The 16,193-nt window shown below is 36.9% G+C and overlaps 1 protein-coding gene across 6 annotated transcripts in view; it reads right to left on the bottom strand.

The window, feature by feature from the left end:
- PPP2R2A (protein phosphatase 2 regulatory subunit Balpha) overlaps positions 1-16,193 on the bottom strand; it is an 88,354-nt gene that overhangs the window by 32,131 nt on the left and 40,030 nt on the right. For 4 of the 6 annotated variants that reach the window (NM_001164020.1, XM_013982663.2, XM_013982664.2 and 1 more), the window contains 1 exon segment: positions 6,082-6,179. The exons of 1 other annotated variant lie outside the window; for it this stretch is intronic. In NM_001164020.1, the coding sequence (NP_001157492.1) occupies positions 6,082-6,179 (98 nt within the window). 6 annotated transcript variants of the gene reach the window in all.

Genomic DNA, 16,193 nt, shown 5'->3' with positions numbered 1-16,193 from the left:
CACTAGAAGCAGCCAACAGCAGAATACAGGAGGCAGAAGAACGAATAAGCGAGGTGGAGGACAGATTAGTGGAAATTACGGATTTCCAGAACAGAAAAGAGAAAAAAGACTGAAAACAAACGAAGAGTCTCAGAGAACTCTGGGACAACGGTAAACACACCAACATCCCTGTTACAGGGGTGCCAGAAGGAGAAGAGAGAGAGAAGGGGACAGAAAAAATATTCCAAGAGATAACAGCCAAAAACTTCCCTCACATGGGAAAGGAACCACTCACTCAAATCCAGCAAGTACAACGAGTACCATATACAACAAACCCAGGGAGGAATACACCGAGACACATATTAATCAAACTGACCAAAATTAAAGACAAAGAGAAAATCTTGAAAGCAGCTAGGGAAAAGAAACAAGTAGCATACAAGGGAACCCCCGATAAGGTTATTGGCAGATTTTTCAGCAGAAACTCTGCAGGCCAGAAGGGAGTGGCGTGATACACTTCACGTGATGAAAGGAAAAAACCTCCAACCAAGATGACTTTACCCGGCAAGGCTCTCCTTCAGATTTGAAGGAGAAATCAAAACCTTCACAGATAAGCAAAAGTGGAGAGAATTCAGCAACACTAAACCAGCCTTACAACAAATACTAAAGGAACTTCTCTAGGCAGAAAAGAAAACACAGCAACAGGAAACAAAAATTCCACAAATGACAAGGCTCACCAGTAAAGGTATATATACAGTAAAGATACAAAATCATCCATGCACAATTATGCCACCAAAATCAGAAATCATGAGAAGAGGTGGATACAAATGCAGGACCCTGGAGATGAACTTGCAATGAAGAGAACAACAACTGAAAATAATCTCGTATACATATAGACTCTTATATCAAAACTTCAGAATACCTGCAAACCAAAAATCTACATTTGATATACAAACAAGGAATCTCTGGAGAAGAAATATATCTCATAGTAAATAAGTGCATAATCCACCATGAAGGGGGTCATTTGACATCATTCTTGGAATGCTGAAGTCTTCTTACATCTGATTCTGATTTCCTCTCCATCAAAGAATTTGTGATAATTATAATTAAATAATGCAACTGTATAATTAAATAATATAGTCCTACAATTGTACTAATAATCATTTCTCTCTATGGTACAATGTAAGGTCTATAATGTCTTGTTTATCACATCACCTAGAATGGGGTAATGCCTATATTGAAGAATCAATAAGATGTGACAAATTGTGAGGACATATTTATATAGCTACACTGTTTTTTAACCAATTTATGCATTTTATATTTTACTTATTTTCAGAGGGTGTGTTATTTTTGTTATTCTTACCAGTTAAGTTATTCTTTTTCTTATGCTATATAAAATATTTAATGGTATATAAGGCTTTCTTCTTTATAAATTTTAGTTGCATAATATACACAATTTTAATATAATGCTAATATTTAAATAAAAATGGAAATGTAATAGATAATACTAAATAGTAAAGATGAAAGCCATATAAAATGGGATAAAGTATAGAATAAACTTCCTATTTGTCTCAGCATATTTTCCATTCCACTTCTCCAGAGAGTCACTTAATCTGTTTCTTAAGATCCATGATATAATAATCTGTGTGAATCTAACTGTGTTTAAATACATGTATTTTATTCTGTAAAAAAAAAAAAAAATTAAGAAAAAAAGATCCCTTAAAAACTAAAGACCACCACAATCTATTCTAGCAGTTGACTGCAATCTCTCCTGAAATCTTCATTATCGAAAACAATATATTACATTATTTGTTGTTAAAAGCCATTACATATAAGCTGTGAAAATTAGTAAGAGGGGTCACCTATTTCATGAAACGCTATAACATTGGATTAGACATCAAAATTTGGGGCTCTTACTGACTACATGATGGGTGTAATACCTCAATGGAAATTGATTTATGCTCCTGACTCAATTTACCTACATGCCTTGTTTCTATCACAGAGATTCTGAGATGAGATTAAGATGGTAGAGCTCACCTTCTCTCATAAAAGCAACAAAATCACAACCAACTCCTGAACAACCTTCAACCAGACAGCAAAACAATCAAAAAAGATATCCTATTCCAGAAGACAGAGGAGGCCACATCAAGACAGTAGGAGGGGCGATTATGCTATATAAGCAACCCCATACCCACTGGGTGGGTGGCCCACAGACTGTAAAGTAACTGTATCACAGACTCACCTATGGGATTGAGAGTTCTGAGCCCCACATCTGCTCCCCATGCCTGGGAATATGGCATTGGAAGAAGCCCCTGGAGCATTTGGCATTGAAGGCCAGTGGGGCTTGTACGCAGGAGCTCCACAGGACTGGGGTAAACCAAGACCCTATTCTTGAAACGCACGCACAGGCTTTCATGTGCACTGGGTCCTAGGGCAAAGCAAAGGCTCCATAGGAATCTGGGTCAGACCTGACTGCAGTTCTTGGACGGTCTCCTGGGAGAAGAGGGGGTGAGTGTGGCTCATTGTGGGGGAAGGACATTGGAGGCAAAGGTCTCACGAATAATCATCAGTGTATGCTCATTTAGAGGTGGCCATTTTTTAAAAATCTGCCCCTCCCATCAAGGTTGAGAAGCAAACAATAATCCGAGTGGGATTTTAGCCCCACCCATGGGCAAACAAGTGGCCTAAAGTCCCCCCCAGGCACACAGCCACCTAGAATCTTACCCAAAGCCCCACCCACAGGGAGCTAAGACCCAGTCCCACCCACCAGTGGGCAGGGACCAGTCCCTCCCATCAGGAAGCCTAGAGCAAGCCGTAACAACTTAAGCCACAAGGGGGCAGCCATCTATCACAGAGATTCTACATACAAAAAACTATTCACATATGTTAATTACAGGATCACCAGGTTGAAATAAACTACAACTGAATGAAAGACCCTGAAAATGACCACTCTCTCTGACTAGAGAACAGATGGACAGGCAGCAAGGGATACCAAACAAGATAATAGGAAGGGGACCCACCACATCTTAAGGGTAAAAGAAGTGAGGGAAAGGTGGGTTAAATATGTCAAAGTTTGATGTGCCAGGTTCACTGCTGCTACAGTATGACTTTTTCTCCTTAACTAAGGACAATAAAAGGAGTGAGTGGAAATATTTTGGTCCCCAGTCAAGTGAAGTTTAGATTTAGCAAGAAACCCTGCCACTGGGTGGGAGGATAAAGCCACAGTAGTTCAAATGCCACTGTGTTTTGCAAAGAGAGCTAGCAAAGCATCTAAGAAGCATCTAAGAAGTGCTCACTTTGTTAAGTGCTAGTGTACCCTGGAATGCATGTGTAACAGCTGCGGCTGTTAGCAAAAATTGGCCTGAAATTTAGAGATTCAGGTTCTAATCCCAGACCTTTACTGTTAAACTAAGCAATACAACCCTATCGAATAAACTTTTGCTCGGATTTATCTGAACATTAGGAAAAAATTATCTCCAAGTTCTCTTTCACTTTTCAAATGTAACACTATTTTAACGCTATTAAAAGCCACAAATTCAGAAAATCTAATCTAAATATGTTATGTACTAAAATAAAGGTGCCTCCATGTGTAGGGTACATATACATTTACATGTATATGTAGAATACCCATACCCAACCCATCAATGACATAGACACTGAATGTCTTGAAGACAGCACTAATATTAAAAGCTCCAGGATAAGATAGGCCTTAAAAATGTGGAAAATAGGTAAAACAAGTCAAATTAATATTAAGATCAAGTTTTTTGGGGAAAAGTCAATAACTGCCATCGTTACATAATCTATCACTTAAAAAAATACTCTGACATTTACACAAAGTAATTCTCAAAACATGCTACTAAACTGATGTTCTAGATAATGAATTTCTGTCTTGAATTCTTTTTCTTTTTGCCATTACTTGGGCTGCTCCCACACCATATGGAGGTTCCCAGGCTCGGGGTCGAATTGGAGCTGTAGCCACTGGCCTACATCAGAGCCAGAGCAACGCGGGATCCAAGCCACGTCTGTGACCTACACCACAGCTCACAGCAACACTCAATCCTTAACCCACTGAGCGAAGCCAGGGATCGAACCCGAAACCTCATGGTTCCTAGTCCTCGGATTCGTTAACCACTGAGCCACGATGGGAACTCCTGTCTTGAATTCTTGAATGCAGTTTTAAGAATGACAGGTAACTTACACTTTTATTTTGTTTTTTTTTTTTTTTGTTTTTTTGCCATTTCTTGGGCCACTCCCATGGCATATGGAAGTTTTAAGGCTAGGGGTCTAATCGGAGCTGAAGCTGCTGGCCTACATCAGGGCCACAGCAACACTGGATCCGAGCCACATCTGCAACCTACACCACAGTTCATGGCAATGCCGGATCGTTAACCCACTGAGCAAGGGAAGGGATCAAACCCGCATCCTCATGGTTCCTAGTCAGATTCGTTAACCACTGCGCCACGACGGGAACTCCCACTTACACTTTTAAACAACATAAAGCCCCAATTTAAAATGTAGGGTCTTAGACACCCCCAGTGTAAGCCCTTCAAGATGGAACTGCTCAGGAAGGAAAATTAATTTTAAATGTTTTTCTCCAAACACCTTTCTTTAAAACAAAAAGCATATAGCATGCCATTAATTTTCAGTAAAAAAACAAAAAATAAATCCACAGAAGGGCAAAGAATGCCTACGGCTAAGCTAGCTCTACATTCTGAATAACAAAATTAACACTCACATTTTGGTTAACTAATGTGAAAGGCATCAAAGCACACTGAAAGATGACATGGTGGAAGTTCTGGGTTCTGGTTGTTAGTTTTGCCACTAAGTAAATCAAGTGATCTCTTGATATCCTAACTTTCTCATTTGTAAAAAAGGGAACCTGTAATGATCTATATGGTTCCACTTCAAGATTCTTATGGTCAAGTTTTCAGCTGCTTGAAAAATAGAACAGAAAACTGATCTGGACCCCTTTCCCGCAAGAACATTCTTTGTCAAGAAAAGCTTGAGGCTTACTTTCATATTTTCTTCCAACCAAAAAAGTAATAGATAAAAGTAGACACATTTAGTGTTTGTGCATCTTCTAATCAGACACTATTAATCATTTCTTTTAAAATTAAATTACCTACCTCACTGGGTGTTGTGAGGATTAATTCATTAGTGTTTGTAAAGCACTTTGAGATCCTCAGGTCAAAGGCGCTATAGAAGTGCAAAGTAGTAGTATTATTACTAGATTCTTGCTTATTTAAGGAATTTCACAATCCTTTAAAAGCTAACTCTGTGTTATGATTTAGACAGCTATTGTAAAACCCTGCGATTTTATCCACATTACTTTTAAGTTGTCTTGAATATATTATAGATAGGGGCAGGATGTTTGAAAACAAATGATTCTAAAGGTTTAACTTTGATCTACAAATGGAGGGAGAGAGTAAGGGAAAATCTAGTGTGACAAATTTTGTTTAGCATAAAATTTTAGTGAGAAATCTTGTCAATCAGATTGTGTGCCTAAATTATACCCAAACCCAAAACAAACCTACTTTAATCACAGATTCTGCAATGAGAAATTCCTTTCTTCAAAGAGAAAGGGAAACATTTTCAAATCAATTCCACTTTAAGAGGAGTACTAAGCTTATTAATTACATTACATATGTATACATGCACCTGTCATTTAAAACCTTTATACTTTAATCACAGTATTAGTATGAACTGATTTCAAAATAATTGAGCAGCTCTTTTTCTTTAAACTAGCCTCCCACCCTCAATTACACAAAGCAAACTATGCAATGAGAAGAGGTCAAAGCAATTTTGCTTTGTGGAATTTTAAGAGAAAAAAACTGAGGGCCAAGGCTTAAAACCAGTTAAAACATTTTATTCCACACTCTCCACCCCTTTCTCTAATCAAATCTTTTTTACAATTAAATCAAAACAACACGCACATGTACACACACGTACACAAAGCTAAGAGAACCAGCTATCTATACATTGGATATTCTGCTCGATAAAAACACTTCTTTAAAAAATTGCCAACAACCTCTGATGATATTTTTCAGCATAAGCTCCAGTCCCAAGAGCAAACTGAAATTTAGATATTAAACTTTTAACACTTACCTCCTGCTCCTGTTGAAAGATGACGACTCTACCACCTTTATCTCCAGTTGCTAGTAATTCTCCAGAATGATTAAATTCTACTGTAGAAATTATATCTGCTGTATAACCGAAAGAAAATGAAAAAAAAAAAAAAAAAAAAAAAAGACATCAGTTCTTCTTTCCCAACTAACTAGTTTCTTGGTGAAAATTTAGCATGTTTTTCCTAATATATTCCAAGTCTGTGTATCAACCTTCCATCAGAAATAAAGTAAATCTAAAAAGTTCATGAATTATTTCAGTTAAAAAAAAATTCTCCCCAGAGTAAACCAGTATGACACTATTTTATTTTATTTATTTTTTTTGGCTGTACCCACAACATGTGGAAGTTTCTAGGCCAGGGATCAAACCTGTGCTTCACCAGCGACCTGAGCCACTGCAGTGACAATGTCGGATCCTTAACCTGTTGCACCACAAGGCAACTCCCAATATGACAGTATTTTAACAAATAGGAATACCACAAATAATAAATGCTAGTGTTTAATATTACACTAAATTCATGAATGTAAAGATAACAATAATTTGTGAAATACTCTATGACAGCATCATTAAATATTGATAATTATTGTGCCAACTTTCTAATATACTTTTATAAGTTTCTGTATATAAAACTAAAGATGGTCTATAAAATTAAGACAGAAATAACTAAAAGAGGAAAAAAATTTTAAATGTGAAAATAATTCCTGATGAAATTTTAACAGTCATAAATAAATTCAAATTATGGCCTCTTAATAAATGTTTGCAAATAGTACACACTTATACCAGCAATGCTTTGTGCTATGCACCTTCAATATGCACAGTTCTTCCTGTGGCTCCCAAACACAACAGAGACTACTAGAATCAGTCATATTACACCCAAAGTCGGTGCTACTTTCCAGTCAAGTTCAAATAAAATTATCAGGGTTTTTTCCTTGCTTTCTGACACCAGAGCCATTTTCCTAAGGAAAAAAAATCTAAGTTACAGAATTGGGCATTAAGATAAAGCAATTATACTATACAATTCACCATTGTTATAAGTTTCTTCACTATAAAGCATTATGCCAAATTAAGAAAGACCCCATCATATGCATTTTACATAAGTAAACTTTTACTACAAGAGTCTTTCTACATTAAATACTATAAGAATTTAAGAATGTGACTTTAAAGAACACTATGTATTTTCTTTTCTTTTTTTTTTTTTTTTTTAGGGCTGCACCCACGACATATGGAGGTTCCCAGGCTAGGGGTCTAATTGGAGCTGCAGCTGCTGGCCCACGCCACAGCAACACAGGATCTGAGCCATGTCTGTGACATACCACAGCTCATGGCAACACCAGATCCTTAACCCCATGAGCGAGGCCAGGGGTCAAACCTGCAACCTCATGGTTCCTAGTCAGATTTGTTTTTGCTGTGCCACAACGGGAACTCCAGAACACTATATATTTTAAATTTTAAAACTTACTGACCGAATGTATTGTGTTGTGTCAATAACCTACCCAGTACTGTATTTTATCATTTTCTTTTTAGTGATTTTTCCAAGTCCAGCTTGACTCTGGAAACCTTCCTTTGCTTGTCTCCACTGCCTAGGTCCAAGGCACTTTATCTTTTTGGAACTCTCTGAGAGCCTACTGAAAGTTACACAAACTCACTTATTTTTAAATTCAAATCCCTCACATAGGCATCACTTTGGAGATGCAAACATCTTTTCTTGTTCTTTTAAGTCCAACTAGGCCAATTTCCCCTGCAGCATTGGTAGTTTATTATTTCTTTGGCTAACTCATGAAATGAACTGGTTAATTTGAATACAAAGCCATTCTGGGAGTTCCCTGGTGGCTCAGCAGGTTAAGGATCTGGTGTTGCTACTGCTGTGGCACGGGTTCGATCCCTGGCCCAGGAACTTGTGCATCCCATAGACTCGGCTAATAATAATAATAGTAATGATTATGATAATAAAGTCATACTACACCAACAACATCTAATCTCTGAACTCTAGAATTTGCTCTTGGCTACGTGACATGTACACCCCTGACAACAACTTCAGATTCATTCTGTTCACTAACTGGAAGTGAACTGGCTCAGTATTTAAATTTATCTCATCCTTCCCCAAGTTCAAATTGTTGCATTCACTTAAATTAAAGACATCACAAGTCCTTGTTAGGTAGAGAAGCTGGTACAGCTAACACTTAACAGGGGATATGTCCATGAGCACAGTCTGACCGGCCTGGCTCGCCTCCTGCAAGGGAGAAGGGCAGAGCAGGGAAGAAAAGTGTGCTGCAGGATAGGCTCCATTTCTAATGGGGGAGAAATCATGGACAGGGGGACATCTAGAGGTGATTATGTTGTTAAGGAGATCATTATAATAAGAGGACTGAGATCTGGGATGTAGAGGGTGGCACGGAGATTCACACCTATATTATAAAAATCAAGGAATAAAACAGCAGGCACAATACCCCCAAAGTACTGAAGACATTACTGACCCACATAGCTGGTTATGAGGTCACTGAACATATGAAAGGGGGAGGGAGAAAGGAGAAGTATGCACATGTGTCTGTGTTCTGACTGCTATTACCATTAAAATATATCAGAGGTACATGACTGTAAGAAGTTTACAATAGTACTGTTGTTGAACAGTGCTTTCTTACGATGGAAGTGTTCTATATCTGTGCTGTCCAATACAGTAATCACAAGCCACATGCGTCTCCTGAATTTTCAACTTTTAGCCCTATGTACCTAGTGGCTACTATAATGGACAACCTAGAGATAAAACATTACAGAGTGGGGAGTTCCCATCATGGCGCAGCAGAAATGAATCTGACTAGGAACCATGAGGTTGCGGGTTCGATCCCTGGCCTTGCTCAGTGGTTAAGGATCTGGCATTGCCATAAGCTGTGGTGTAGGTTGGTGGCTACAGCTCTGATTAAACCCTTAGCTGGGAAACTCCAAAGGCTGAGGGTGCGGCACTAAAAAGACAAAAAAATGAAAATAAAAATTAAAAAATAAAACATGACAGAGTAGACACTGACTTCTACTGCAAAGCCAAGAATGCTAGAATCAAGAGCATTCTGAACCTTTAACGCATTATGGGTAAAATAAAACTATCATGCACATGTACACACACACATACCCATGTGAGTTGTTACCCCAAAGAGCAGGCTAAAAATATAAAAAAGTATTTCATGAAAACTTAGATTCCTGGATACGAGTTTTTTTTTTTTAGGGCCGCACCTGTGTCATATGGAAATGCCCAGGCTAGGGGTCAAATTGGAGCTGTAGCTACAGATCTGCGACCTACACCACAGCCACAGCAACTCCAGATCCTTAACCCACTGAACAAAGCCAGGGATCAAACTTGCATCCTCATGGATACTAGTTGGGTTGATTACCACTGAGCCATGATGGGAACTCCATGGACACCAGTTTTAAAATAAACTATTAATGAGAGCCTCAAAAATCTGATAACACTGCACCTTTTTTTTTTTTTTTTTTTTTTTGCCACACCCACAGCATGCAGAAGTTCCTGGGCTAAGGACTGAACCTGCACCACAGCAGTGACAATGCCGGATCCCTAATCTGCTGAACCACCAGGGGACCCTGAGAACACTTTACTCTTGAGATTAAGGTAACTATCATATACTTTAAGACATTAACCTCATCGTCACACTCATCAATACTGAACTCAAGGCATGGTCCAATATAACACATAAACTAGGTCTGTTCTCATAAACAACAAACATCAAAGAACAAAAAACTTCCTCTTCTAAAGAGAAAAATAAACTTTCCTATGACCAATAAAAATGTTATTTCACCAATGTTTTTGTTATTTGATCAAAAAATGCTTGTTATTAATCACATAAAAGAACATTCTAACACAGTCAATAAAAAGGAAGTTAATAGTAATGCTCCCTTTCAGAGCATTAGTCAATGGTCCTATTGGGCATTAAGTCAACGCACAGCTATCTTAGGCACAAACTGACTTCCAAATTGTACAATATAAAGGCAAGATTTAAAAAGCACGATCCAATTTTTGGTAAGAAATCTTAATGTTTTTGACCTTTGTTATAAAATTCTACATACTATTTGTAAAAACCAAGGGTTTTATAATGTGTTACATAGAATGGAACTCTAATTTCTTCCAACCTCTCCTTTTTAAAACATCAGCACCCAGGTTTCATCCTAAGAAGGTGTAATAATTGCTTTCTTTTGCAGGCAGAATGGTAATTGGTGGTGAAGGTGGGAATGACAACAGTGTTATTACTGGTCTGCTTTTACTTCATCAGGCACACCAGGCCTCATTACCGACCTTCTCTACTTCTTATATATTATGATAAACAGAATAGGACGCAATCAGATAGCCAAAGATTCAAAGATATAACACTCTTGGCATAAAAATCAGGTAAGAGAAAATTAATAGACAGTATATATAAATGGTAGTAATGTAACAATAATTACTGTAAAGTGATGAAATCATTAACTCTGACGCTCTCTAAATACTTCAATTCTTACACCACTGTAAGACACTTTATGGGGTTACTCATTGATTTTATAATTCCATTTGAGAACTGTAGTCCAAATAATTAATCTGAAAAGAAACCACTTTAAAATTAGCAACAACAAGGTTGTAAGTGAATTATTTATACACAGGCATACCTCATTTTACTGCACTTTGCTTAACGGCTCTGCAGAAGCTTTTTTTTTTTTTTTTTTTAAACAAATTGGAGGTTTGTGGCAGGTCTGTGTGGAAGAAGGCTATCAGTGCTATTTTTCCAACAGCACTTGCTCACTTCATGTCTGTGTCACATTCTGGTAATTCTCTCAACACACCAAATGTTTCCATTATTATTATATTTTTAATGGTGATCTGTGATATTTGATATTACTATTGCAAAGACTCAGATGGTGGTTACCATTTTTTAAGCAATAAAGTATTTTTTGAATTAAAGTATGTACATTGTTTTTTAGACATAATGCAACTGCAACATTTAACAGACTACAGTACAGTGTAAACACCTTTTATATGTGCTGTAAAACCAAAAAATTACTGACTCCATTTACTGCAGTCATCTGGAGACAAATCCTGAATATTTGAGATGTGCCTATAATGAAATAAGCTGAATGTATTCCAAACATCCGATAATGAGGAAATATAAAAGTAACTTCTAGCACACAGACTGGAAAATTACAGCCCACCAGCTGTTTTTCTAAATAATGTTTTATTGGAACCAGCCAAGCCTATTTGTTCATATATTGTCTGACTGCTTTCACTTGACAACCACAGGGTTGAACAGTTAGGAGAGACTGAAAATATTTATTATTTGGCCCTTTACAGGAAATGCTTGTCAATCCCTGCTCCAGTATATTAACATAATTGCATATTAATATTTAAAGAATATAACATATGTGAATACAAAGACATAACTAATGTCAAAGCACACGCTGTCTACATATACAACTATAATATGCCAAGCATGTTACTAAGTGAGCATTAATGTATTTCTCACTTAACCCTTACAATACCACTATGATATAAACATCATTTTCAAATAATATGACAGTATAGGAAAGCCCTGAGAGATTAAGTAAGTTGCCTATCACAACTCTGTCAAGAGCCAGAGAGAGGATTCAAATTTAGCAGGTGTGAACAATCATATGGATAAGGTGGCAGCAGAGTCCTATAAATCACTGGGTGATAAAGAAATTATGTGTTAAGTGTCCAGTTTACTGCTTCTTTCTCACTGCCAAAATGCCTGTATTCAATAAAACATTTAAACTATATCAACGTTATACTAGTTACTAACAACCACATTACAATTATCTGTCTGTCCCTACAATAAAACTAAGCATTTTTTTCAGCATCTGCTATAGTCAAGGGACTATGTAGCACAAGGGAGTATTTAGGTGATCCATAGTCTAAATTCTACCCTCTAAAGAGGCTTATAGGCAGAATGCAGCCAAAAAAAAAAGAAAAAAAAATCATCTATATTTTGAACATTATCTCAAAAGGGATTGCTAGGGGTGGGGGATACAAAAACATGCTGCAGGAGGAGCTGCCAGCATGGCCTTCTAGGTATAAAATGAAACTTTCATGCATGGAAGAAAATGAAAACTTAAAGTTAGATAAGCTGAATCTTATCTTTTTACAAACAATATTTAATTTCTCACAAAACTCTACCAGGTAATCACCCTCCTTTCCTTTTTGTTGCATTTCAGTAAAAACAAAGATTAACAAAGAATACCACAACTAACTATGTAAATAAAGGTATTCCAAAGAAGTACACAATAAAAACATAACTTAGCACCTCTTCTTTCAAAAGGTTGAAATGAAAGACAAAAGCCAAAATCCAAAATTTTAAAAATCTGTAACTGGAATTCCGCTTATGCTCATGGGGGAGTAAGACAATCTGGATTTATCCACAGCTGTGAATGACTAGAAAACTAACAAAATATATGAAATAAATGTTTTCAGACAACACACAACATGGAGTTCAGGACTGTGAACCCTTAGAGAAGAGAAAGTGAGCCCTGTACTTGCCCCAACTTACTGCCTGGACGGTGTGTGGAGTTAGGAAGAACAAACATACAGCCAGCAATCTCACTGAGTTGTGGAGTCACAAACTGGGGGTTAGGGAAAGCCAAAGCAGGTAGATTTTGTGGATGGACTACAGGGAGAAAGTTCAAGGGATCTACAGAGATCACTCAGAATCTTTGGTTTAATACTGATCTGATAATATGTGATGTGACACTCCATAAGGTCTAGAAAAGAAACATCAAAAAACTTACAAGGGCTCAGAATAGGAGTTGCCGTCATGGTGCAGCAGAAACGAATTCACCTAGGAACCATGAGGTTGCGAGTTCAATCCCTGGCCTCACTCAGTGGGTTAAGGATCTGGCACTGCCGTGAGCTGTGGTATAGGTCGCAGATGTGGCTCTGATCTGGCGTGGCTGTGGCGTAGGCCAGCAGCTACAGGTCTGATTAGACCCCTAGCCTGGGAACCTCCATATGCAGCAGGTGAGGTCCTAAAAAGACAAAAAAAAAAAAAAAGAAAAAGGAAAAGAAAACTTACAAGGGCTCAGAATAAATAGGGCTCCCACTCAGCCAGAGTAGTGAAACCTCATAATTAATAAGGCATCAGGTAAAGTCCTCAGAAGAGTAACACCTTACTGATGAGACTAAAGCAGCACCAGATTGAATTTCTCCTGACAAAGTTTAAAAGCAAACATTGAAAAACTGATCTCAAGCAACTTAACTAATCTGAGAACAAAATCCGACATTCAACAATGTAAACTCACAATGTCTGGCTTCTAAAATCACTAGGAATGCATGGAAGCAGGAAAATATGATCCATAACCAGAAGAAAATTGGTTTAATAAAAACAGAACCAGAAATGAAAAAATGATAAAAGAATAATTTCTTTCTGGACCTTAAAACTGCTGTTGTAAATGTGCTCAAGAACACAGAATAAATCATAAACATGATGAGAAATGGAAGACTAAAGACAAAGGAACATCTAAAAATGAAAAGCATACTAGAAGTTCCCATCGTGGGGCTCAGTGGAAATGAATCTAATAACCATGAGGACACATGTTCAATCCCTGGCTTCGCTCAGTGGATTAAGGATTTGGTGTTGCCATGAGCTGTGGTGTAGGTCACAGCCAAGGCTCAGATCTGGCATTGCTGTGGCTGTGGCGTGGGCCAGTGGTTACAGCTCTGATTCGACCCCTACCCTGGGAGCCTGCATATGCTGTGGGTGCAGCACCCCCACCCCCCCCAAAAAAAAGCCAAAAAAGAGAGAAAAGCATACTAAGTGAAATGTAAGATATACAGGATGGGATTAACAGCTTAGACACTGCTGTAGAAAGGTCAAGAACCTGAAAACCTACTAACAGAACCAAAACAAAATGAAGCAAAGAGGGAATACACCTGACTTTAATTAAGGATAAGAGCAAGCGTTCTAACATATGTATCACTGCAGTACCAGGGGAAAAAAAGGTGGGCAACATGTGAAAAAATGACCAGTATGTAAATGCTCAAGCATGATGACGATACATGCAAAATAACCAAAACAAAGGATAATGCAAACTTACAAAGGTATATAGTAGTGGCAACTCATGTAGTGGCAACTCAATAACCATCTTTAGTCTTGTATTACTGATGACTGCAAAATCATGAGGAATTTTTTAATAAAATTCCAACATTTCTAAGCATAATCTTCCCCTGACTTACAAAGTAAACTTCGGTATATACATTAAACACATGCAAAAAATACTTAACAGAGTTGGGTTATTAAGTCTATAAGAAAATAAAGTGTTTTTTTCCCAACACCATGAACATTTGGCAGAACATTCTGAATTATGCGACTATGGGACCATTTTTTTCTTGTTTTACACTGTCCTACAAACAACCAAGTAGCTAGCATGCTTGGCCCTTGCCTAGAAAATGCCAATAATGCCTCTAGTCATTGGTAAAATCAGGTAAAAAAGAATTCAATACAACAAGAGTTTATAATAGGTATATATTTGATTAAAGGTATGGTAAAGATATAATAGGTATATATTTGATTAAAGGTATGGTAAAGATATAATAGGTATATATTTGATTAAAGGTGTGGTAAAGATTTAACAGCCATAAATCCTGATGGTCAAAGGATTTTTAATTAACACTTTATATATTTCAAGGTTATTAGGAATGAAAGAAGTATAGTAATCACAGAAGCTGGAAATATCCCTTTCCATGCCTGATAGATTTGAAAAAAAAAAAAGGCGAGGTGGGTAGCAGGAAGGGAGACAGAACCTTTAAACTGTAATTGATACATACACACGCACAGAAGTTTATACCAATATAAAAATATATATTTCTTCCAAACAGCTACACAATTAAAAAAATATTCGTACGTTTAGCCACAGAGAGCCCCTGAAGAATTCTAATTATGAAGACCACATTCTCTAATCACAAAATTAGCTAAAGATTAACAATCACCAGTTCTAATCAACCACTTTGTAATCTTAAAACTCTAAGGGCAAAGATAAAAACCACTACTGCAATTAAAAGATTTATAGGAACCTAAGTATATAAATATTTACGATAACAAAAATTATTATTTTTTAAAAAGACACAATGACCTTTCTATACTATAAAACTAATAAACCTGTAAAAACTGATTGAATAAAAAAAAAGAAAAGAAAAAAGAAAGAAATCCCACAAGAGATAACCACAGGTAATAACAGCCTTTTAGCAAACTCATGCAAAACATGTATTGGATGTCTTTATATACACCATAATACCTACAAGAACAATTTCAGTAATGGGATTATAGCTAAAATTAATTTTATTTTTTAATCTCACAAATTACTTTGTAAAAAAAAAAATCATCATCACTCTTAGTCCTACTTCTGAGAGAATTCTAGTATAGAATATACTAGATATAGGATATATAATATCCTTCCAAAGTTTGCCCACATGTACTTCCCATGCTTAGTACAAAAAACATCTATTTGTATTGAGAAAAAAATGGTATCTACATTATGTTGCTGATTTTTTTTAAAAAAAAGTTACAAATCATGTTTAGTCCTATTTGTATAACAATTAAAACAATCAGAGCATTATGGAATTTGTGACCAGCTTAGACAGGGAGACCTGATAACAGATACATGACAGCATTAGCATTACAGTAGCAGAAACTGACAAAGGTTTAAAAAAAATAATGAGGTAGCACCACACAACCAATCAAATACCTAAACTTTTATTTAAAAAAACTGATAAAAAAAATAAAAAAACTGATAACAGGAATTCCTGTTATGGCTCAGCAGTAACAAACCTGATTAGTATCCATGAGGATGAGGGATTGTTCAATCCCTGGCTGGGCTCAGTGGGTTAAGGTTCTGGCCCAGGTTGCAGATGTGGCTCAGATCCAGTGCTGCTGCAGCTCTGATTCAACCCCTAGCTCAGGAACTTCCGTATGCCTCCAGTGCAGCCGTAAAAAAGAATAAAAGAAGAAAAAAAACCTCTGGAATGTAATAGCACAGAGATTAATTCTCATTTTGATATGGTTTGTTTCAACTAAGCTTAGAGCTCTCATCAAGAAACATGTTTATCTTGTTTG

This window comes from Sus scrofa, chromosome 14, assembly GCF_000003025.6.
Source record: "Sus scrofa isolate TJ Tabasco breed Duroc chromosome 14, Sscrofa11.1, whole genome shotgun sequence".
NCBI classification, from domain to species: domain Eukaryota; kingdom Metazoa; phylum Chordata; class Mammalia; order Artiodactyla; family Suidae; genus Sus; species Sus scrofa.
Note: the sequence above shows the minus strand (reverse complement) of the source record. Positions and strands in the feature narration are given on the sequence as shown.